Source organism: Chanodichthys erythropterus, chromosome 19 (assembly GCF_024489055.1).
Source record: "Chanodichthys erythropterus isolate Z2021 chromosome 19, ASM2448905v1, whole genome shotgun sequence".
Taxonomy (NCBI): domain Eukaryota; kingdom Metazoa; phylum Chordata; class Actinopteri; order Cypriniformes; family Xenocyprididae; genus Chanodichthys; species Chanodichthys erythropterus.
Genome location: NC_090239.1, coordinates 16,115,506 through 16,138,491, shown reverse-complemented (window position 1 = coordinate 16,138,491; position 22,986 = coordinate 16,115,506). Strand labels below are relative to the sequence as shown.

The following is a 22,986-nucleotide window of genomic DNA, read 5'->3' as shown; positions in this document are numbered from 1 at the left end:
AATTAACTGTTAAATGAAAATTCTGTCATTGTTTACTCACCCTCCAGTTGTTCCAAACCTGTATAAATGTCTTTGTTCTGCTGTACACAAGGGAAGATATTTGGAATAATGTTTGTAACCAAGCAGATCTCACCCCCCTATGGTAGTCAATGGGGGTGAAATCTGCTTGGTTACAATTATTCTTCCAGATATCTTACTTTGTGTACATTAGAACAAAGAAATATATACAGGTTTGGAACACCTTGAGGGTGAGTAAACGATGACAGAATTTTCATTTTTGGGTGAACTATCCCTTTAACAGAGAAAGCAGAATTATTTCAGATGGAATAGGTCATCACAAATGGCATGGATTTTCAAATGTGATGTCGGCAGATTGATAGAAAAATTAAAACACATTTGATGTCATAAATTGTGCTAAGAGCTTACACAGAAATAAAAAAATTGGGAGTGGATTTACAAAGAGTCTGTTATTCAAAGATGAGGCAGTGGCAATTATATTATATAATTATATATGTCTTAAAGGCACAGTATCAAAAACGTTGTTTAATCCTGTAAGTGAAATGGTGGAGCAAGAAAATTGTCTAACATGAATATGGACTAGTGGGAAAAAGGTACATTGTGTAAAATGAAGTAGGTTCCACCAAGCGTAAATGGCCACAAATAGCATGTTATTTACATTAAGTGCGAATAGTGCAAATGGAAGTGCTGTTTGTACTAAGGGTAAATTGTGTGAGCACTGGTGTTTAGAGAAAAAAGCCCTTACCAAGGTTGGTGTAAATAGACACTGTCAAAAATAAATAACAACAGGTAGGATATGGCTTAAAACAAAAACATGTAATACATATGACGTTATGTATGATGTATACATGTATTATGTATCATGACATATTTTTTAATACTGTATTTAATTGAGCTTTCCTGGTTACTTGTTCTTAAAGATGAAGATTTTATTTCCTGTAAGAGTATTTGCGGAGACAAATCTGATGAGATATAGGACAGCAGAGTCACAATGGAGACGAATTGAAAGGAAAGACTCATAACACATTCTGCTACTTGCATAGGAATAGGGATCTGAAGGCCATTTTGTAGTTATTCTGAGCATCCAATATATATACCTGTGTGAAACGTTGTGTGTATGGCCCAGTGTGTGTGTGTTGGTGCAAAAGCCTGTTTTGCTGGTGCGACTCTGTGGGCGCCTTCCTGCACTGAGTCACATTATAGCTGACTCAGTGGTATATAGAGGAGGTGGAAGAGAGCCAGATACAGCACCACCCTTTGGCTCTTTGTGCACAAACACACACACACACACGCTTCATCAGCCGAGGCAAAAAGCTTATTTAACTCGCAGTGGACACAGGAAGGGTGATGAAGGATGGAGAAAGAGATGGAGTAAATGAGCCTTGTTGATATCTCCAGGGTTTATCTTAAGAATATTCCAGATAATTCCAGAGCAAATGAGCTGGTCTTATGGTGTGTTAGGTTAATTGTGTTGCAGATTCCTGGATTTATTGTAATTTGGTTCAGTCTTGCTGTAAATTGCCTGTTAAAGTCATTAATATTCCTGATGAGAAGTAGACTTAGCTCTGCTCTGTAATAATATAATTGTATTTACCGGTAAGAAGGTAACTGTGGAGATAGAACCTCATGCTTTATTAATGGACATCTCTTCAGTTAATATTTTAACCAAGTTCCTAAAATATACTTGGATCTGGGTGACAGTCGGAGCTGTTTGCGCAAATGGGAAGAGGAGTGAGAGTGCGTGTGCCTGGGTTCTGTGCCAGGACGCGTACAGTAATGGGTCTCGCTGACTGATTTGGTAATTATGTCCTGATATGTGTGGCTGCTTTATTTATGGTCACCATTATCAAGGACCTTGGTTCTCATTTATGAGCAAGATGGCTCTGACCTCAATCTCAGGTGTGTGTGCGGGCGCACTGACAGCAACCAATCACTCTCAGATTGACTGTGGTGAGTTTCTACAACGTTTGACCCCTTTAATATGACTTTTGACTGGCCGTTGGCTTTGTACAGGTAGGTAGTTTAAAAATAGTAAGTCTTGTGTCCAGTAAGCATGGAAGCCAGTAGATGGACGGTAAGTGATCTGCTCTTTGTTACTGTGTGACGGAGGGCTGCATGTGCTCATGTCTATGGGTCAATGTCATATAAATGCATCCATGGCAAAGAAAAGGTTTAACGCATATGTGCTTTGTATAAATGTTGGTTTTATATGTTTTTGAAAAAACTTTTAGACCATTTTCAAGAAAGGTTAAAATTCTTAATGTGGTGCAACAAGGAAAAAGTATTAACATTTTTCTTAAATCTTGAATACTTTTTTAAAATGTGTTTTTTCAATCTAAAAAGTATTTTTATTTTATTTATTTTTTAAATGTCATGAGTTATTATTTAATAAATTTCATAAATATCAAGGTTTTGGGCAGTCGCACCACATGGCATTTTACAACCTGAATTAACCTTGCCTTATAATAAAGTTCAAGTGATCTGATATTTTAAGAGACTTATCAATCTAGACAGACAGTCATGTGGGTCTGCAGAGGTCCTCTCTCTATGATCTCGTTTTCTTTTTTTCCCCCCTTACATGTTGGTTGAGCCACATTACTGTTGATTTGGCAGACAAAAGGTTTAAAATATCTGAGTGTATATTTACGATAAATGCAAATAGTGTCCCTTGTTGGCAAATGCTATTTACACACGTTCAATGAGTTCAATGTCTTCAGTGGTGCAGTATGCGAAATAAGGCTTGTAGACCTGGCTTGTAACGCAATTAACGTGGGTTTGAATCCGCCTTTTGCCAAGCTTGCATTTATTTTCAGTAAAAATGAATGACCCACTTTATATTAAGTGGCCTTAACTACTATGTACTTACATTTAAATGAATAATTTAATACAATCCTTTACATTGTACTTATGTTTTAAAAACACCTGCATGTAATTACATCTGTAATTAATTTCTGTAATTACATTTATAATTACACTGTTGACCCATCCCTTAACCCTTACCCCTACCCTTAAACCTACCCATACCACCAAATCTTTCCCTAACCTTACCCGTATCCCAGCTCAATAGCTGCAAAAGTGTTTTGCAATTCAATATGAACCCAATAAGTACATTGTACTTATTTTTTGATGCAAGTACATAGTAGTTAAGGCCACTTAATATAAAGTGGCACCAAAATGAAATAATGTTCTAAAAGTGGAAATAAACTGTGAACGAGTGTTTAATAATATTAAAAGTGTAGTTGGGTTAGGGTTAGGGGAAGGTGTAGGGAGGAATTTTATTCTCCCAATAAGGCAGCATCCATTTAATAATTTTAATATAATCATTTACACTCTGATATTATTGCATTCTATATTATATGCATTCTGTTAATGTACAAAAATACTGAGGTGCAAATAATATCTGCCAGTATGAAGCTACATTGTCTAAATAGAATCTATTGCTATTTTCACCTAGTGTAAATAGCATATCGCCAAGAAAATGCTGCTATTGTAAATAGAATATATTGCTATTTTCACTTAGAATATATTGTTATTATCACTGAGAAAATACTCTTAGTATAAATAGTGCAAATAGCTGCTGCCTTAAAATATTCAAATGCAATGATTTTTCCTAAGAAATAGTAATAAAGGATTATGGAAAACGTCTCGGTTACGTATGTAACCCTCGTTCCCTGAAGGAGGGAACGGAGACGTACGTCAGTAGTGACCGACGAATTGGGATATCGCTTAGAGAGCCCTATCATCTTCGTGTAAACTAAAACAAGCCAATGGAATTGGCGTGCGATATTTGCATAATGCGCACCGCCCCCGTCAGGTGTATATAAATAGGAAGCAGATGCAATCGCACTCTGTTTTTCGCTGAGGAGACAACTGATGTCCGCGCTACAGCGAGGGTACAGAAACTGTGGCGACGGGACGTACGTCTCCGTTCCCTCCTTCAGGGAACGAGGGTTACATACGTAACCGAGACGTTCCCTTTCAGTCGGTCACGTTCGACGTACGTCAGTAGTGACCGACGAATTGGGATCCCAACTAAAGCGCCACAGTTACGAAACCCCTTCCAGTGCCCAGCGCAAGCTCAGCCGCCCATAGCACCGGCTGGCGGTGAAGGGGGCGAGCTTACACCGAGAGAGTCTACTGCTGTCTACCACTACCCACTAAGTAAACTAGACACACTGGGAAGCGAACCCGAAGGGACGCTGCGGAGACCACTACCTACCCAATGGGGGAGGAGTTTACGTGGGAATACACATATGGACTGGCCCGGGGGCAGTACGCATATGGAGTCCCTGGGATGGCTCCACCTGGTTAGGGAGACTCATCTGACAGGTGACAGCAGAGCTGGCTCTGCTAAGGGAAAGACACGGACTCGGCCCGTAGGGAGTTTTAAACCGTGGAAAATACACATATGGGACCGCTCACGTAGAGGGGTCACGACATATGGGCCCCAGCCAACAGACAGCGTCAGCGACGGATGTAGGCCTGGCATCAGACACTCCGCAATGTCCGAGCCGAAGGGGGAGGCGGAGGAACTCGACAGGGTTCGCCAAGCGGGGAACGCGACTGGAGTGAAGTATGCACGTATCCGGCCAGTGGCGGGAATGGCATTGCAAGCCGACACTTAGAGTGGGTACAACACGTCTACCGACTAGTGGATGCGAGTACACGCGAGGATACCGGCTCTACACGTAGGCTATAAAACCTAGCGAACGTGTTAGGTGTCGCCCAGCCCGCAGCTCTACAGATATCTGTCAGCGAGGCGCCATGAGCCAGCGCCCAGGAAGAGGCCACCCCTCTGGTGGAGTGGGCTCTCAACCCGAGCGGGCAAGGCACGCCCTGGGATTCGTACGCCAAGGCGATGGCATCCACTATCCAGTGGGCCATCCTCTGCTTGGAGACAGCCTTTCCCTTCTGCTGGCCTCCGTAACAGATGAAGAGCTGATCTGAGGTCCTAAAGCTTCGCGTTCTGTCCACGTAAACGCGCAGAGCGCGGACGGGACAGAGCAAAGCTAGGGCTGGGTCTGCCTCCTCCGAGGGCAGCGCTTGCAGGTTCACTACCTGTTCTCTGAAGGGAGTGGTAGGAACCTTGGGCACGTATCCAGGCCGGGGTCTCAGGATGACGTGAGAAGCACCGGGCCCGAATTCTAGGCACGTTTCGTCGACCGAAAATGCATGCAGATCCCCTACCCTCTTCAGGGAAGCCAATGCAACCAGAAGAACCGTCTTAAGAGACATTAGTTTCAGGTCGACTGATTGCAAAGGTTCGAAGGGATGACCCCGGAGAGCTGTGAGAACCAGGGTCAAATCCCAAGAGGGTACGGAGGAAGGGCGAGGAGGATTCAGTCTCCTGGCCCCCTCAGGAATCTGACGATCAGATCGTGTTTCCCCAGGGACTTACCCTCAACTGCATGGTGATGTGCGGCAATGGCGGCAACATACACCTTGAGGGTGGAGGGAGACAGCCTTCGCTCCAACCCATCTTGCAGAAAGGAAAGCACGGATCCGACCGAACATGATCGGGGGTCCTCTCGGCGAGAGGCGCACCATTCGACGAACAGGTTCCACTTCAGCGCGTAGAGATTCCTAGTAGAAGGAGCTCTAGCGGAAGTGATGGTGTCTACGACCGCTTGCGGGAGATCACTCAGAACCTCCGCATCCCGTCCAGGGACCACACGTGGAGGTTCCACAGATCGGGAGGCGGGTGCCACAGGGTGCCGTCTCTGAGTCAGGGTGTCCTTCCTCAGAGGAATCGGCCAGGGAGGTGCTGTCACGAGGAGAATGAGGTCTGAGAATCAGGTCCGAGTGGGCCAGTACGGAGCCACTAACAGAACCTGCTCCCCGTCCTCCCTGACCTTGCACATGAATAGTGCGAGAAGGCTCACTGGGGGAAGCGCATGTTTGCGCAGACCCGGGGGCCAGCTGTGTGCCAGGGCATCCGTGCCGAGCGTGCCGCCGGTCAGGGAATAAAACCACTGGCAGAGGGAAGTTTCCGGGGAGGCAAGCAGGACTACCTGGGCCTCGCCGAACCGCTGCCCAATCAGCTGGACCGCCTGGGGGTGGAGCCGCCACTCGCCCGCAAGTAGATGCTGCTGTGACAGCTCGTCGGCTGCACGGTTGAGCACACCTGAGACACGAGTGGCCCGAAGGGACCTCAGATCCTTCTGACTCCACAACAAGAGATGGCGGGCGAGTTGCAACATGCGACGGAAGCGTAAACCACCTTGACGGTAGGTGTACGCAACGGCCGCAATGCTTAGTGAGCGGACTAGAACGTGCTTGCCTGACAACAGCTCCTTGAAGCGGGCCAGCGCAAGACGAACCGCTAGCAACTCGAGGCAATTGGTATGCCAATGCAGCTGAGGCCCCGTCCAAAGACCTGTCACTGCATGCCCGTTGTACGTGGCCCCCCATCCCGTGGCAGAGACATCTGTGGAGACCACAGCGTGCCTGGACACTCGTTCGAGGGGTACTCCGGCCCACAGGAACGAAGGGTCCAACCACCGGATAAGGGTGCGACGGCAGCTCGGTGTCACGGGGACACGGAGCGTGCCGCACTGCCACGCCCATCTCGGGACCCGGCCGTGGAGCCAGTGTTGAAGCGGTCTCATATGAAGCAATCCGAGCGGCGTTACCGCGGCTGCAGATGCCATATGCCCCAGGAGCCTCTGAAAATCTTTCAGTGGAGCCGCTGTCCTGCACTTGAGCGAGCTCAGGCAGTTCAACACCGACTGGACGCGCACCTCGGTGAGACGCGCAGTCCGTGCGACCGAGTCTAGCTCGAGACCGAAACAAGAGATCCTCTACCCGGGGGCGAGTTAGCTCTTGTCCCAGTTGACCTGAAGACCCAACCGGTTGGGAGCTACAACCATGTCGGGTAGGACTTTGTACTGACATGCCCGACCCTCGAATGCAGACCGACCTAGGAAGGGTCTGCGTCGAGGCAGAATCGAGACATGAAAGTATGCGTCCTTCAGGTCTATTGCTGCAAACCAATCCTGGGGACGGTCCAGGATTGGCCGTAGCCCACCGCCCTTTTACGGTACAATGAAGTAGGGGCTGTAAAACCCCGACTTCATATCGGCTGGAGGGACCGGCTTGATTGTACCCTTCGCCAGGAGGACAGCAATCTCCACCCGGAGAACAGGAGCACTGTCCAACGACACCTGAGTGAAGTGGACAGCCCTGAAGACCGGGGGACGCCGGGCGAACTGAATCGCATAGCCGAGTCTGATAGTACGAATGAGCCAACTGGACAGGTCCACGCTTCCAGACACTGAGCCAGCAGGACCAAAGGCACCACAGACGCACCGGGGGTGGGGCAGCAAGGCAGAGAGGGACCCGACCCGGACGGCTTGGGGGCGGCCCGGAGTGGGGTCAGACTCTGCGAGGCAGCAGTGTGCATGGGAGACCGCGCACGGGACGCGGTCTGCACCATCACACTGCCACCTGCTGGCGAATGGGGAGGGAGCTGACAGCAGCGAGGCGGAGCCTGGCACACTGGCAGACACCCCCTGTTGTGACCTGGAGTCTGAGGAAACTGCTCCTTTTGTGGCAAAGTGGGTACCGCTGGACTCCGGAGAGCCAGCGGCGGTAGATGGACAGCCGCCACAAAATCCCCCCCGGCCCTCCTCCGGGGGTGGGAGAGCAGATGGAATACTCTCCCAAAGGGCAGGAACCTTCCGCTCCAGGTCGCCCGTCTCAGGGCCGAGTTTTCCCCGACCGCTTGCCACCTGGCTGGCAGAGACGGGCTGGGCACCACGTCCGCGCCCGGCACCCTGCTGTTTGGCTGGTGTAGGCTGCTGCTTTGCCAACTTAGCAGGGGCGGAGGAAGACGCAGGCGGGCGCCCTCGGCGACGAGCGGGCTGAGGCTGAGCCACGGGCGGCTGGGTGGAGGCAGCAGCGGACCGCCGTGGCATGACATGTCTGATAGCCTCAGCCTGCTTCTGTGCAGCGGAGGACTGTTGGGCACAGCTCTCCACCGCGTCGCCGAAAAGGCCGACCGGAGACACGGGGGAATCCAGGAACCGATGTTTGTCGGTCTCCCTCATGTCTGCCAAGGTCAGCCAGAGGTGGCGTTGCTGGGCTACCAGAGTAGACATCGCCTGGCCAACAGAACGCGCTGTCACCTTCGTTGCCCGGAGGGCAAGGTCAGTGGCAGAGCGCAGCTCCCCAAGCAGCTGTTGGTCAGGACCTTCCTGGGGCATCTGCGACAGCGCTTTTGCCTGATAGACCTGCAAAAGGGCCACCGCGTGCAGGGCAGAGGCAGCCTGCCCACAGGCACTGTAAGCTTTCTCAGTCAGACCGGCTGAGAATTCACAGGCCTGGGACGGGAGACGCGGCTCACTGCGCCAGCCAGCGGCCGTTGGACACAACTGCGTCGCAACAGACCGCTCGACTGGCGGGATCTTCGCGTACCCCCTGGCTAGCCCGCCGTCCAGGGAGGTGAAGGCGGACGAGGGACCAGGCCCTGTACGAGCCCCATGCGGAGCTTGCCAAGACCTGGTCACCTCATCGTGTACTTCCGGGAAGAAAGGCATTGGGGCGGGACGCTGGATTTGACCAGCGCGACCCCCCGCCAAGTACCAATCGTCCAACCGAGATGGGCCGGGACAGGGTGGAGGGTTCCACTCAAGCCCGACGCACAAGGCGGCCCGGGAGAGCACAGCCGTAAGCTCGGGATCCGACTCGGGCAACGCTACCGTCCCGGGCGGCAGCGCGTCCGAATCCTCCCCCGAGGACTCAGGCTCACCTTCCGATGCAGCGATCGACATCTGATCCGCCGCCGGCACACCAAAGGTAACGGCTGGACAGTCCGTAGAGGGCCCAGCGGAAACCAACGGTGGCACGATGGGTTGCGGTGCTGATGAGGCGGCAGGGGCCCGAGGAGCGTTTCCGCTCGGCGGGGAAGCCCTGACCGTAATCCTCCGGTCACCCTTCCTATACAGCGCCGTACCGTCATTCCGGTTCCCGGGGCCGGAAAAACGGTCGTACGCGGCATAGGAGAGGGGACCCCCGCTTCCTGAGACTTCAGGAAGGAGAGTCTCGACCTCAGCATCGCGATAGTCATGTTCCCGCAATGGGAACATGAACCATCCACAAAAGCTGCTTCAGCGTGCAGAATGCCCAAACACGAGATGCAACGATTGTGCCCATCAGCAGGGACCAGGGAACGACCGCACCCATTAACGCACAGACGAAATGACATACTGTCAGGGTTCGTCTGTAAAGCTCTTTTAGAAGGGGAAGTCAACTCACTCGTGCTGAAGCACCCAGGGAGCGACGCGATGTGTCAGGTACACCACTCCCTGACACACCGAGGAACCGGCCCAAATCGCTACACACGCACACACTCTTTGTGTTGCTGTGAAAACAGCAGTTTTCGAGCTTATAGCTCAGCTCCTCGGAGACTCGCGACCTCGCTGAACGTGCCCTTACACCAGCACTGAAAGCTCGCTGTAAATCCTCTTCTGAGGCAATGTTTCAGAATAAAACAAACAAAGAAAGGAATCTTCTAAAACAGGACACCAGTGAATGGCTCCGAAGCGAAAGACAGAGTGCGATTGCATCTGCTTCCTATTTATATACACCTGACGGGGGCGGTGCGCATTATGCAAATATCGCACGCCAATTCCATTGGCTTGTTTTAGTTTACACGAAGATGATAGGGCTCTCTAAGCGATATCCCAATTCGTCGGTCACTACTGACGTACGTCGAACGTGACCGACTGAAAGGGAACTAGTTTATTTCCCTCCCAAATAATATTACAATGAAATATTACATTTTATTTTATTTAATTTTACTTTCTTATCATAAAATAGGTTTGATCAAGTCTTCATTGTATTTGTGAATTGCATTTTAATGTATTTTTGAATAAAATAATAGATAGGCCAAAAAAAAAGTCATTGTGTCCTTGACCCCTATATTTGCTCATCTTTCCAATTAAACTTTTATGTTGCACTGCATTGCCTTGCTAGTTTCGTATTAATGCATCTGAACAGCCTCTTTTAATGTAAAATGCTGGTCTGCTCCTAGCTTACCTGCTTTGTTTCTCTGTGTTCTTACAGAGAGAGAAGAGTATGTGGCCACCTTCAAGGGTTCAGAGTATTTCTGTTACGACCTGTCCCCGAACCCCATCCAGAGCAGTAGCGATGAAATTACGCTCTCCTTCAAGACCCTGCAGCGCAACGGACTGATGCTCCACACCGGAAAGTCGGCAGACTACGTCAACCTGGCGCTGAAGAATGGTGCCGTCTCGCTGGTCATCAACCTGGGCTCTGGGGCCTTCGAGGCCCTGGTGGAGCCCGTCAATGGGAAATTTAATGACAATGCCTGGCATGATGTGAAGGTTACCAGGAACCTTCGTCAGGTAACCGCGCAGAAAAGGCAGAGGTCGAGATTGGATACATTCAGATTCAGATTAGTAGCATCAAACTAACCTTCGGACTAGATTTAACCATAAACACTTTAACCAAGACATGTACCCATTTAAAATAGTTTATGTGTTTGAAAGTTGCTACTAAAAGTCCACAACTACAGAGAAAGTTCTAGGCTTCTGATGCACTTTTAGCATTTTTAAATGCGTTCTAGCATTCATTTATGTAGAGGTAATGTAAAAAAAAAAGACGTATTAGACGTAAAGTATTCATGTAGCAGCCATTAATTCAGCTTTTAGACATGAGTGAATGTACCCTTAACCCTCTTCCCCTTGACTAATATTTAAATTCAACCTCAGACGCTACAGCATCCATATTTTACTGTCACTATTTGATAGCGCCACCTCTCACTACATTACATGAGTACGTCACCTGTCAACGCAGAACACTTTTGAAGTGTCAAGACTCAGAAAAGATCCAAGATGTGTGGCACGAAGTTGGATAGGACAGGCAGTAAACATAAAAAGCTCAGTGGTGCGTTCTGTCACCAGTAAAGTTAGCGGAGCGCCAGGAATAGGAAGAGACAGTGTTTGGAACAGAGTAGACTAGATGCGTCCCAGAGGAAATCCATGGTGCAGATCTCGTCTGCTTCTCCTTTCCTTCTCTTCTTTTGCCCTTTTTAAATGTTTACTAACCTGCTTTTGGGGAAAGAAACTAACCTTTCATCCATGGAATGTGTCATTTACTAACCTGTTACCTCTTACTAACGTGCAACGCTGATGTACTAACCTTGGCAAGAGACCATCTTTTTTGATTAAGGAACGGTGTTCTGTTCACAGTTTTTTAATTTCCTTTCTCCCCCCTTTTCCACAAAGCACTCAGGCATTGGACACGCTATGGTAAACAAACTACATTGTTCGGTAGATATCATTCTAATTGTTTCTTAGTTTGGGTTTGCCGTGTGTCTATTTTCCTTTTTTTGAATCGTAGACATCAATACTAAACAAAAAAAGGGGGAAAATGCGGTTGGTACTCTTTACGCTTACTTCCCCTGCCCTGCCCAAATTCCCCTTTTCTTTTTCTTCTCATTAGTTCGGTTTCCTCAGCTCTTTCTGTCCCGTCCATCTTTTTTTTTCTTTTCTTTTTTTTTTTTGTTAGGTTATCTTGCATCTTTTCCTCCTTTGGGTTCTTTTGCATAAGGTTTTGCTCACCGATCGGTCTCGGCTGGCTGGCTCTGAGCCTTTTCATTGGTCCAGCTAGCTTTGAGGCCTGTTGTTCAGCATGGTGTGCATCCTGGCCACCCCGTGTACTAACACTTCTGCACCATCAGTACATTTGAGGCTGGCATGGGTGGCCGGTCATCTCGTCTGTTGTATTGTTTGCTTTCTTTCTTCATGTGAACACGCTTATGCATGCAGACACCTCTGCTGTGATTGGTCTCATGAGCTCCGTCGTATTTGTGTCCTTCTCCCTTCTCTCTTTACTCATTCCTGTGCAATCTAATCTGTGAGAAGAATTATTCTCTCTAACCAACCATTGTTTGCATGTGGAGAGGGAGGGATAATGAAGCATGCATCCATTCAACCAGATCTGTGAGAGATGTGCCTCTAATTGCCTGTGCTTTCATTTCTAACCTCTTAGCACGCCGTGTTCTTTGTTTTACCTCATAAAAATACATTGAAAACTGCTGAAACTACTCACACGCACTGGATTCAAGCGATACTAACTCTCAGAAACACACATACTACTAACACCATTTTTGTGTCTGCTGATTTACTTTTTGTGCTCTATTAGTGGCACCACTAACATTGATCCTGGGCTAATGTGCCGCAGACTTCCTCAGCTCACCTAAGGCATACTAGAAAAACGTAAATCTAGAAAGAAAAAAGAAAAAAAAAGTTAAACAATAAATAAATAAGAATTCCTGAAACAGACATGAAAATGGGTTCACATTAAATCAATAAAAAGAGAAAAGCAATAAATAAATACATAAACAAGAAGCATTAAAGACAAAAACAAAACCAAGCATCCAAATCCTTATGAGGGGGACCAAAGCCCTGTAACAGTATTCAAGTTATATGTGAGTATAGCGTGTCCTTTCCCTGTGCTTTGTTGTCTAGGTTACAATATCCGTGGATGGAATTCTGACCACCACTGGATATACACAAGAGGACTACACCATGCTAGGCTCGGACGACTTTTTCTATGTGGGGGGTAGTCCCAGCACTGCGGATCTGCCCGGATCCCCTGTTAGCAACAACTTTATGGGCTGCCTGAAAGAGGTAAGCGCTCTGAAAATTGCTTCTTGAAAAAAAGTAATTCCACCCAGAAATCTCCCAGTAATTTAATCACCTTCAGTTGATACTATATTACATTTATTCATTTACTTTTTGAATGATACGTCCTTGCATTTAATCCACAAAAATTGATTCAAAAAAGTTGAACTAGTTTCTTTTTATAGAAAAATTATTTATATATATATCATATATATACTGTATAATTAGCTTTTTTTTTTTAAATTAGTTCGTTTCAAATGACAGAGGATGCTTCAACCCCCAAACATTTGAACTGTGTGTGTATTAGGAAATAATTGGTATTGGCCAATTGTTTAAAAACAGCCATTGATCAGGGCTGATTATATCCAGTTAAGAGAGCAGAAAAACATGTCCGACTGCAACTCATACTGTGAAGAAAATGTCTCTTGTGTTGTCGAAGTTAATGCAACAATAACGCATGAACAGTTTAAAAAATAGCGATGTTAAAGCAGGCTCTATTTGACCCTGTATATCACCTGTAGTTCAAGCCAGGGTTGCCATGTCCGTGTTTTTTCCTTACACCAAACATTATTTGTAGCGCTTCCCATCTAGTAATCACAAAGAGAATTGTGCTTTGTTACTTCTGATAAGAAACAAAGTCTCAGCTTTCAAATTCTGTCAATTTTATCACAAAATTCAAACAATGAAGTGACAGATTGCTTTAGAGCCTCAAGTGGCAGCACGGAGGGGCGCAGGTGTTTTCTTCTACTTCAATACAAGTTATATCATGAAAAACATGCATGAACATCAAAAGGTATGTTTTGTATCTTTTATACAGTACAACTTTCCTCAGGTGAATCACTGAGCGATTACATGAGAGATATTTTGTTAAAAGTCAATATAACATATATGTCACTTAAAGAGATAGTTCACCCAAAAATGAAAATTATCCCATGATTTACTCACCCTCAAGCCATCCTAGGTGATGAACACAATCAGAGATATATTTAAAAAAATCCTGGCTCTACCAAGATTTATAATGGTACTCAATGTTTTGAAGCTCCCCCAAAAATGTGTCCATCCATAATAAATATAATCCATACAGCTCCAGTAGGTTAATAAAGGCCTTTTGAAGTGAAGCGATGCGTTTTTGTAAAAAAAAAAAATCCATGTTTAAAACTTTATAAATTAAAGTAACTAGCTTCTGCCAGACGACAGACGCATACTGTCGACTTGCGCCACAAGAGTAACCCCTGAAGCGATGTATGCAAAGTTATGTAATGTTCAAAGTAAATTAATTAGTTACAAAAATCACAATAGAGGAGCTTACTTACTGTTAATTATATTAACACTATTGTTTGAATACATTTGTCGTGAATTATATTTTGGACTTAAGGATTGTTAAAATTGTAAAATTTAAAATTGTTATATAATACTAATGTACCAAATGAGAGGGTTGCCGTCACTGCAGTTTACGGCATTAGTTGGGAGAGATTTTTTTTTCCCTTAAGAAAATCAAACTGTCGGTATTGCCACATATTCTGAATAATCGGTTATCGGTATCACAGAGAAATGTAGTATTGTGCATCTGTTGTGTGTATATATATATATATATATATATATATATATATTTATAATTTGTATTAGATACTGTTGTTTTTTTTTTTGTTTTTTTTTACATTTGACTGACGTCATCATTTTGCTGATGGGTACTATCTCTGGCCTGTAAAAACTCATAACACGTCACGTACACCAACAACTAAAGGAATTATTTATCAGTCGCCACGGACTCAGGAGCCGAAACACAGCGACAGAGTAGAAATGCATTCTCTAATTAACATTGCTGATGAGGTTTCCTCACATCTGAAGATTGTTAATTTGAAAATAGGTCACAGGTCGTCAACAGTGACAGAACTAACAAATAAACAAGAGTGCGACAAATTGGATAAATAAGTAAATAATACATTTAAGTTCATGTGAATATGAAAAGCCAGCCTAATGAAATACATTAGAATCACTCAGTTTCCAGCAATATTTGATGGATCTCTGCAACAGATCACTAGTCCACTACCTCACATGCTCTATCACATGAGTTATCTGTGATCGTAACACTCCTGAGAGGAAAACTGTGGAGAACATGTTGTCTCATCCATCAGCTTCCATCCTCTATGTTAGACTCGCATCCCTGTGGAATGGGATGTCCTCTGATACGCCAGCTGGTGAAGTAAAGAGCTGTTCTGACTGCCAGGAAGTTGGAAATGTTTTTGATGTTATGAACAGAAATAAAATGCCAGCCATTTTGTTTTATATATAGAAAAATGCATTTTTAGCTAAGTTCAGTATGCGTGTGAAGAGCAGTTAAATTGAGTTGATTGTGATTGAATTATGAAACGAAGACAATGATGGTGTTGGTTGAACTTAAGGTGCTATAGCTCTTGGTGATTCATTCATTAACCTCTAGACCCACAATTAGTGACAAATGTTCACTGGCATTTACCTTGTTAGTCTATTTATCATGTCCACTCTTACACAGTCTAGGTCAGTGGTTCTCAATTGGATTTTCCTCAGGAATAGATTTTACTTTGGTTACCATGTGACTCAACACAGACCCCAAATTGTTTATCAAATGTCCATTTCTTTAAACCTTGCATTTTGTTCACCTGTAAAATTATTTACATGAAAATTAAAATTAACATTTTTATTAATATTATTAATTATTTTTAAAGGTGCCCTAGAATCAAAATTTGAATATACCTCGGCATAGTTAAATAACAAGAGTTCAGTACATGGAAAAGACATACATTGAGTTTCAAACCCCATTGCTTCCTCCTTCTTATGTAAATCTCATTTGTTTAATAGACTTCTGGAAAAAACGCAGATCTCAACATAACACAGACTGTTACGTAACAGTCGGGATCATTAATATGTATGACCCCAATATTTGCATATATGCCAGCCCATGTTCAAGGCATTATACAAGGAAAGGCAGTATTAACGTCTGGCTCTGTGCACAGACAAGGTAAGCAAGTAAGAACAACAGCGAAAAATGGCAGATGGAGCAATAATAACTGACATGATCCATGATAGCATGATATTTTTACTGATATTTGTAAATTGTCTTTCTAAATGTTTCATTAGCATGTTGCTAATGTACTGTTAAATGTGGTTAAAGTTACCATCGTTTCTTACTGTATTCACAGAGACGAGCCGTCGTTATTTTCATTATTAAACACTTGCAGTCTGTATAATTCATAAACACAACTTCATTCTTTATAAATCTCTCCAACAGTGTAGCATTAGCCATTAGCCACAGAGCACAACCTCAAACTCAATCAATACAGAATCAAACGTAAACATCAAAATAAATACTTTACTCACATAATTTGAAGCATGCATACAGCATGCATGACGAACATCTTGTAAAGATCCATTTGAGGGTTATATTAGCTCTGTGAACTTTGTAAATGCACTGAAATATAGTCGAGAGCTTGTGTGGCAGGGAGCAGGCGAATTAAAGGGGCGGCGCACTGCCAAAATCAGTGTATAGTTAATGATGCCCCAAAATAGGCAGTAAAAAATTAACTAAAAAAAATCTTTGGGGTATTTTGAGCTGAAACTTCACAGACACATTCAGGAGACACCTTAGACTTATGTTACATCTTGTAAAAAAGCATTCTTGGGCACCTTTAAATAAAATATTTATTTTCATGCTAATTTCCTCTTATTTACATACATTAAGATTACGTTTGCTGTCATCAAACACTCACTTAAAGGGTTAGTTCACCCAAAAATGAAAATTCTGTCATTAATTATTCACCCTCATGTCGTTCCACACACGTAAGACCTTTGTTCATCTTCGGAAAACAAATTAAGATAATTTTGATAAAATCTGATGGCTCAGTGAGGCCTGCATTGACACTTAATTTACACTTTCAAATGTCCAGAAAGGTACTTTATATTCAAAACAGTTCATCTGACTACAGCAGTTCAACCTTAATATTATGAAGCGATGAGAATACTTCTTGTGCATTAAAACAACAAAATAACGACTTTATTCAATAATATCTAGTGATGGGCGAATTCAAAACACTGTTTCATGAAGCTTCGAAGCTTTATGTATGTTTTGTTTCAAATCAGTGGTTTGGAGCGCGTATCAAACTGCCAAAGTCACGTGAACCATTGAAATTTCGAAACACTTAATGAAGCCTCATTTACCTGAATCACGTGACTTTGGCAGTTTGATACGCGCTCCAAACCACTGATTCGAAACAACAGCTTCGAAGCTTCATGAAGCAGTGTTTTGAAATTTCCCATCACTAGAAATTGTTGAATAAAGTCGTTATTTAGTTTTTTTGGCACAAAAAAACACACACACACAAAAACACAAAAAGGATTCTTGTCGCTTCATAACATTAATGTTGAACCACTGTAGTAACATGAACTGTTAATTATGTCTTTAGTACCTTTCTGGGCATTTGAAAGTGTTAATGGAAGCCTCAATGAGCCATCGGATTTTATCAAAAACATCTTAATTTGTGTTCCGAAGATGAACAAAGGTCTTACGGGTGTGGAACGACATGAGGGTAATTAATGACACAATTTTAATTTTTGGGTGAACTAACCCTTTAAATCTTTTAAAACACTAATAATTTAATAACTGTTAAAATGTTAACCTGTTAACCTTTGGTAAATCTCAAAATAAATACTCATTTTTTTGTAACCATACATTCTAATGTTGTGATTAAAAGTAGTTTTAGTTCAGTTTTGTTATTTTTTTATTGATCATAGCATGACAATATCTGCTTATTAGTATCAGCCAGAATTTTAATAGCAGTGAATTCCTACTTTTTGTAAAAACAATAGTGTATCAAAGTATTATTATTTGCGTTTTATATATATATATATATATATATATATATATATATATATATATATATATATATATATATATATATATATATATATATATATATAAATTTTTATCATTTGTATTTAGCATTGTTTTTGCTGGCTGTCTGCAACTCTGAGAACAGTCCTGTTCTATGCCAGTAGTTTAAATGTAAATCATGGTTTTAGACAGAGACATCACATAGATAGTAATACTATTGCCTTTTTTAATGCTAATGTAATACTTTCATTGCTCGCAAATTCTTACAAGAGGCCTAAAGATGACAAAAGATGCGATTTTGTCAAATATGTGGATGCATGGAGCATTGAAACAGTGCAGACTCTCCACTCTCCCCTGCCAGCCTCCAGCCTTCATTTCAAAACCAATCCACAAGCAATCAATCATTGTCAAAACATGAAAGTGCAGACTCGTGTAAGCTGTGGTCCGCTGCCGCATGTAGGCGTTTGGTGTCTCTTGTCTGTGCTTTAGTGCTATCATTTCCACAGATTAGCAGCAGGCCTGAGGTCATTGACCTGTGTTAACAAACACTCTAGTGCTTTGAACCCCTGAACGGGAATTCATATTAAAAGGATTCTGAATGGATCCTCTTCTTGGTTCATTCACAAGCGTTACTGGCATTAAAAGGACGACTATGCGTAGGTGCTAAAGGGGACCTTTTAACATTTTATTTTGTCATTATTTTGTTTTGCAAAGGTCATTTTTAATATTTTCATGCAAGATGTGCATTTTGAGTGTGTGTGAGGACCTTTAGGTGTGTGTTTTGTTACCGTGCGCGAGTAGTTATTTATGCCTAGGTTGATTTATTCAGGCGTTTAGAGCAGGGTTCTCCAGAAGCCCATTCATCATTAGTGCATTAGTTTTAATGCGCCCCACCTCTCAGGGGCATTTGGTCAGTGCTTTCCAGGCTCCTGATCGTTCAGATCAGGTGGCACAGACAGATGTGTCGTCCTCCACCTGCTGTCCCTGCCCCTAACCTCTCATCTGTAATGCGCTCTTCTCCGGCGGCCATGTTGTGCAGTGTTTTATCACAGATCGCTTGTGTTTTTCCTCCCGTGTGAGTTTATGAAGCGAGGAGGAGGAGGGGGGTTCACTCCTGTGGCACGTTAATGGCTGGAAAGGCTCTTGTGCCTGCCTGTGATTGGCATTTCTGAAGCATCATCAATAAGCTTTTATTGCATCCGCATACCATTATCTTCTTCCTGGCAAGGGCTCAAATGAAATCGAAACTGAATTAAAAGAGGGTTATCGTGAACACTTCACAGTCTGGTGCTCGGGTTTATTTCACAGGGTTTTGGCCTTGCAGAGGATAGAGGGAAAGTGATGTGCCCCACATTTTGAGAGGGCAGAAAATGCTCTGCTATTTGATGCTATTCGGATTGAATAGTAAAATGACACCGGGAACTGAAAGTGTGAATGTCAAAGTTTCTTTGACAAAGACTTTACAAAAGAGGAGGTTTAGCCTCCTCAAAAATGTATTTCAAATTAGCAACTGAAGAGACGATTTATTTGCTTTATATCTATAAAGATATAGTATTGTCTTATTTTTACTTCCTGTGTCATGAGTTTTAATCACTGCACAGATGCCAGAGGAGATTGACAGCCAGTCAAAAATGCACCTGAAAAAGACAAAGGGAGAAGACATGCATAAATAACTAATCATTAGCCTCTCAAGCTTTTAGTGTTACTTTAGTGTGTCATTTGTTTGTGGTTAATGAAACATGTGAAAGAGAGTGAAAGATAGGCTGTCACATTTAGCCGAAAAATTGATTATTGAATTTTTAATGATTTAACAACTATTAACGAGTGGAGGGAGGAGTTCATCAATACATAGTACATGTTATATAGAATGGAGTTCTTTATTTTATTTTATTTTATTTTATTTTTTTATTTTATTTAAAGCACTTTATAATAAGTATATAGTAATAAAGTACAAATCATGTGCAAGCTATTAGTTTATAATTAATTCATAGTTAATATATTGTAGTCTCTACATTGTTAATATATTTTTATATACACAAATAGTGACTTCTTCATTCAATGTCACTGTAATTAGCTCATATGTAAAGATGCTTTGTTAACAACTTATTAACAGTAAAAAGTTTATGGAAAATGGGAAAATGTTATTAATTGATTTTTATTTATATTTATGTATATATATATATATATATATATATATATATATATACATACATACATAAATAAATATAATATATATATATAATATATACATATATAACATGTTAATTAGTTACGGTGAAAAATAACATATAATATATAATATATAAAATACAGCTATGGAAAAAATTAAATTAAGAGACCACTCCAAAAAATTAAAGATATAGGGGCAAAAATGCCCATGTTTGAGTTTTTGTCTCATATTTAGATCACATGAGTTAAGCAATATCACAGGATAACGATCAGAGAATCAGTAAATAAGAAGTAAAAATTGTTATTTTAGACAAAATATTGTCTATTTTGTTGAATTTTGCCAATGAAAATGTAAAGACAAAGCAGAATTGTTCATCTCCTCGCAATACACAGCAGTGTTTAATTTCTAAATCCATGTTTTGAAAGTGAAATCAATGATTCAGCGGACCTTTCATAAAACACTTGTTGAACTTGAAGCAGCGCTACACGGACTGATCATGTATGATCGGTGTACGGAGCTGTCTGATCTCTTTACTACTCTGATGTCATCCACTTCAAGTTCAAGATGCCTGAAGAGAACCATTTACTCTTAATAACCAATTAACAATTTCTTTACTTTGAGCTAATTAAACAATATCAACCCGTAAAATACGAACGATTTAGCAAAAAAAAAAAAACATACAAATTCGTAAGACTGGTTTAGTTTAGGTTTAGGGGCGGGGTTTGGGGTAGGTCATTCGTATGAATTCATACAAACCCGTAAAATACGAACGATTTAGCAAAAAAAAAAAAAAAAAACATACAAATTCGTAAGACTGAGGTCAGTTAGCCACCTCATAAAATACGTACGAATTGCTGTGAGATCAGGTTGGTTAATTACAGTGACAATGAAATGAAGAACTCACTATTTGTATGTAGCCTATTAATATATCAACAATGTAGAGACTACAATATATTAACTATGATTTAACTATAAACTAGTTCATTAATGATTTGTAAGTACTTTAAGTGTTACCATTTTGGTTTATTACATATGCAAATATTACATGTAAATATAATTGCTAAAAATAATACTAACAAATTATATTTGCCAGCAGCTCCGGTCAGAGACATTACTATTGTTTCTTGGCTTCTTGTGCGCTTTATTAATAGTGGAACAGAGTTTAAGACAATTAACGTGATTTCTACCCCCTGTCCAATGCCCCCGGCTCTATACACAGTAACATAATGTGATATAAAGTCTGAGTTTTTGCTCACTGGAAATCTGTTTTTCTTCTCTTTTCACATAAAGGTTGTGTACAAGAACAATGATGTAAGGCTCGAGCTATCTCGATTGGCCAAGCTAGGCGACCCCAAAATGAAGGTGAGCGGTGTGGTGGCCTTCAAATGTGAAAACGTGGCTACCCTAGATCCTGTCACCTTTGAGACACCAGAGTCATTCATTACCCTTGACAAGTGGACTGCCAAAAAAGCCGGTTCCATCTCCTTCGACTTCCGCACCACTGAGCCCAACGGCCTGCTCCTCTTCAGCCACGGAAAACCCAAACCGCAGCAGCAGAAAGACCCCAAGAGTCCCAAAACCTTGAAGGTGGATTTCTTCGCCATAGAGATGCTGGACGGCCACCTATACCTTCTACTGGACATGGGCTCAGGCACCACCAAAACCCGTGCCGTCAACAAAAAAGTCAACGACGGAGAATGGTACCACGTGGACTTTCAGAGAGACGGAAGATCAGGTAGAATATGGCTTTGTGTCTTAATCTTACAGATGTTCCTTTGTTCTGCAGATGTATTTTTGATGTATTCAATGTATGGTTAGATGTTGGTTGGTATTCAAGGTCTACGAAAATATTGACATAGCCGAGACAGCAGTGTTCTCTCACGCTCGTGCGAACACGGTCGTAACCATGCCTTCCGGAGCGCACTGTCAGGCAGGCATTTGAATATGAACAGGACCCGCAGTCTTTCCTGTCTTCCTCCTCCTTTCGAGCTCTGTCTTCTCCACCGGAGTTGCCATGGAAACCAGATTTGGTTTCCCAAAGGAAAGAGCAAGCTCTGCCAAGCAAAGACATTCATCCCTAACTCTCCCACTATTCCCCTTTTTCTCGCACGTCAATGCCGTTTGCCTGGAGTCGAAAGAACGGCCTTTGGTACTCGTTAGTTTTCTCGTTTCTGTGAAAAAGTGGGAAAAGGCTCTATTGATCCGTGGTTATTGCGAATCTCTCATCTTCTCTTTCCGGATATAGAAACGGCAGTAACCTGCATTAGTTCTGACATACACTGTGAGATTAAATGGTGAAAGTTATAAGGAGAAAATTAAATGGCTTTTGAAGCAATTATGAAATCAGATTTCTAAAGCAAGTGTGTTATTTTTGTTTCATGCCAATACAGTATTCAATTGAGATTGGATACGGTTTTGTTAAGAGAGCGGGACTTTTTCCCCACGGTTTTAAATTGTATTTTTCATCAAATCATCGTTTTCATTCACAGGGCTCGGTTTAATCGTATTCTCCAGGCTTTATCATTGCACAATCCACTAGCTGTCATTGTGAGTTCAGGCACATTTTGAAAGAGAGAACAAACCTTTTCTCTTAGTGGCATTTCATGGGAATCTGAAACACCATTGACAGATGGGGCCTTGCATTTCAGACCCACAGAATGAGCTGTGTCACCCACCCGCCTGCGTGAATTGGCTGCCTACGCAAGCTGTTTGATCATATATGGGCAGCCATCCTGGTGCAGGGTGCGCGCGCATGTGTGGGCATGCTGGTGTTTTTGCGGGCATGTATGCAAACATGTATATTTGTGCCTTTGCATATGCATCTATTAATGAGAACGTACATATGTACACGTATATATGTGCGTCAAGGGCGTTTTTGTGCCTCCACAAAAAACTAGGATGAGAGAATAATCGACAATACAGAGATATTCTGAAATATGAGATCAAGTATAGTAGATAAACCACTTATTTTTCTAAAGTGACACTGTCCAGTAGTCAGCCAGGCCACAAATTGGCCTGAATGAATGGGTCAAACTGGTGGAAATGGACAGGCTAAGTACAAAGTAAACACACCCACTCAGACATCACCACTTTCGGTCACTTCTGAATTGAAATGAACTGGAAGTGATGATCTATGAGTGAGGTTTTAGTGACCACTCAACTCAGTTAAATGAAAGCTGCATGTCCGTGCCTGCGGCTGACATTAGACCCATGTTTTTACAAAGGATTTGTTGACTAATGGTCCAAAAAGTTATAATAGCAAATATCAGTTACCAGTAACA

At 42.8% G+C, this 22,986-nt stretch overlaps 1 protein-coding gene across 13 annotated transcripts in view; it reads left to right on the top strand.

Annotated features, from left to right (window-relative positions):
* Positions 1 to 22,986, top strand: part of nrxn1a (neurexin 1a) — a 213,807-nt gene that overhangs the window by 78,355 nt on the left and 112,466 nt on the right. For 3 of the 13 annotated variants that reach the window (XM_067368603.1, XM_067368600.1, XM_067368601.1), the window contains 4 exons: positions 10,090 to 10,385; positions 11,268 to 11,291; positions 12,513 to 12,674; positions 20,996 to 21,440. In XM_067368603.1, the coding sequence (XP_067224704.1) occupies positions 10,090 to 10,385; positions 11,268 to 11,291; positions 12,513 to 12,674; positions 20,996 to 21,440 (927 nt within the window). Of the gene's footprint in view, positions 1 to 1,891; positions 1,920 to 10,083; positions 10,386 to 11,267; positions 11,313 to 12,512; positions 12,675 to 20,995; positions 21,441 to 22,986 lie in introns of all 13 variants that reach the window. The other 10 variants (XM_067368606.1, XM_067368599.1, XM_067368595.1 and 7 more) reach the window with 6 other exon arrangements.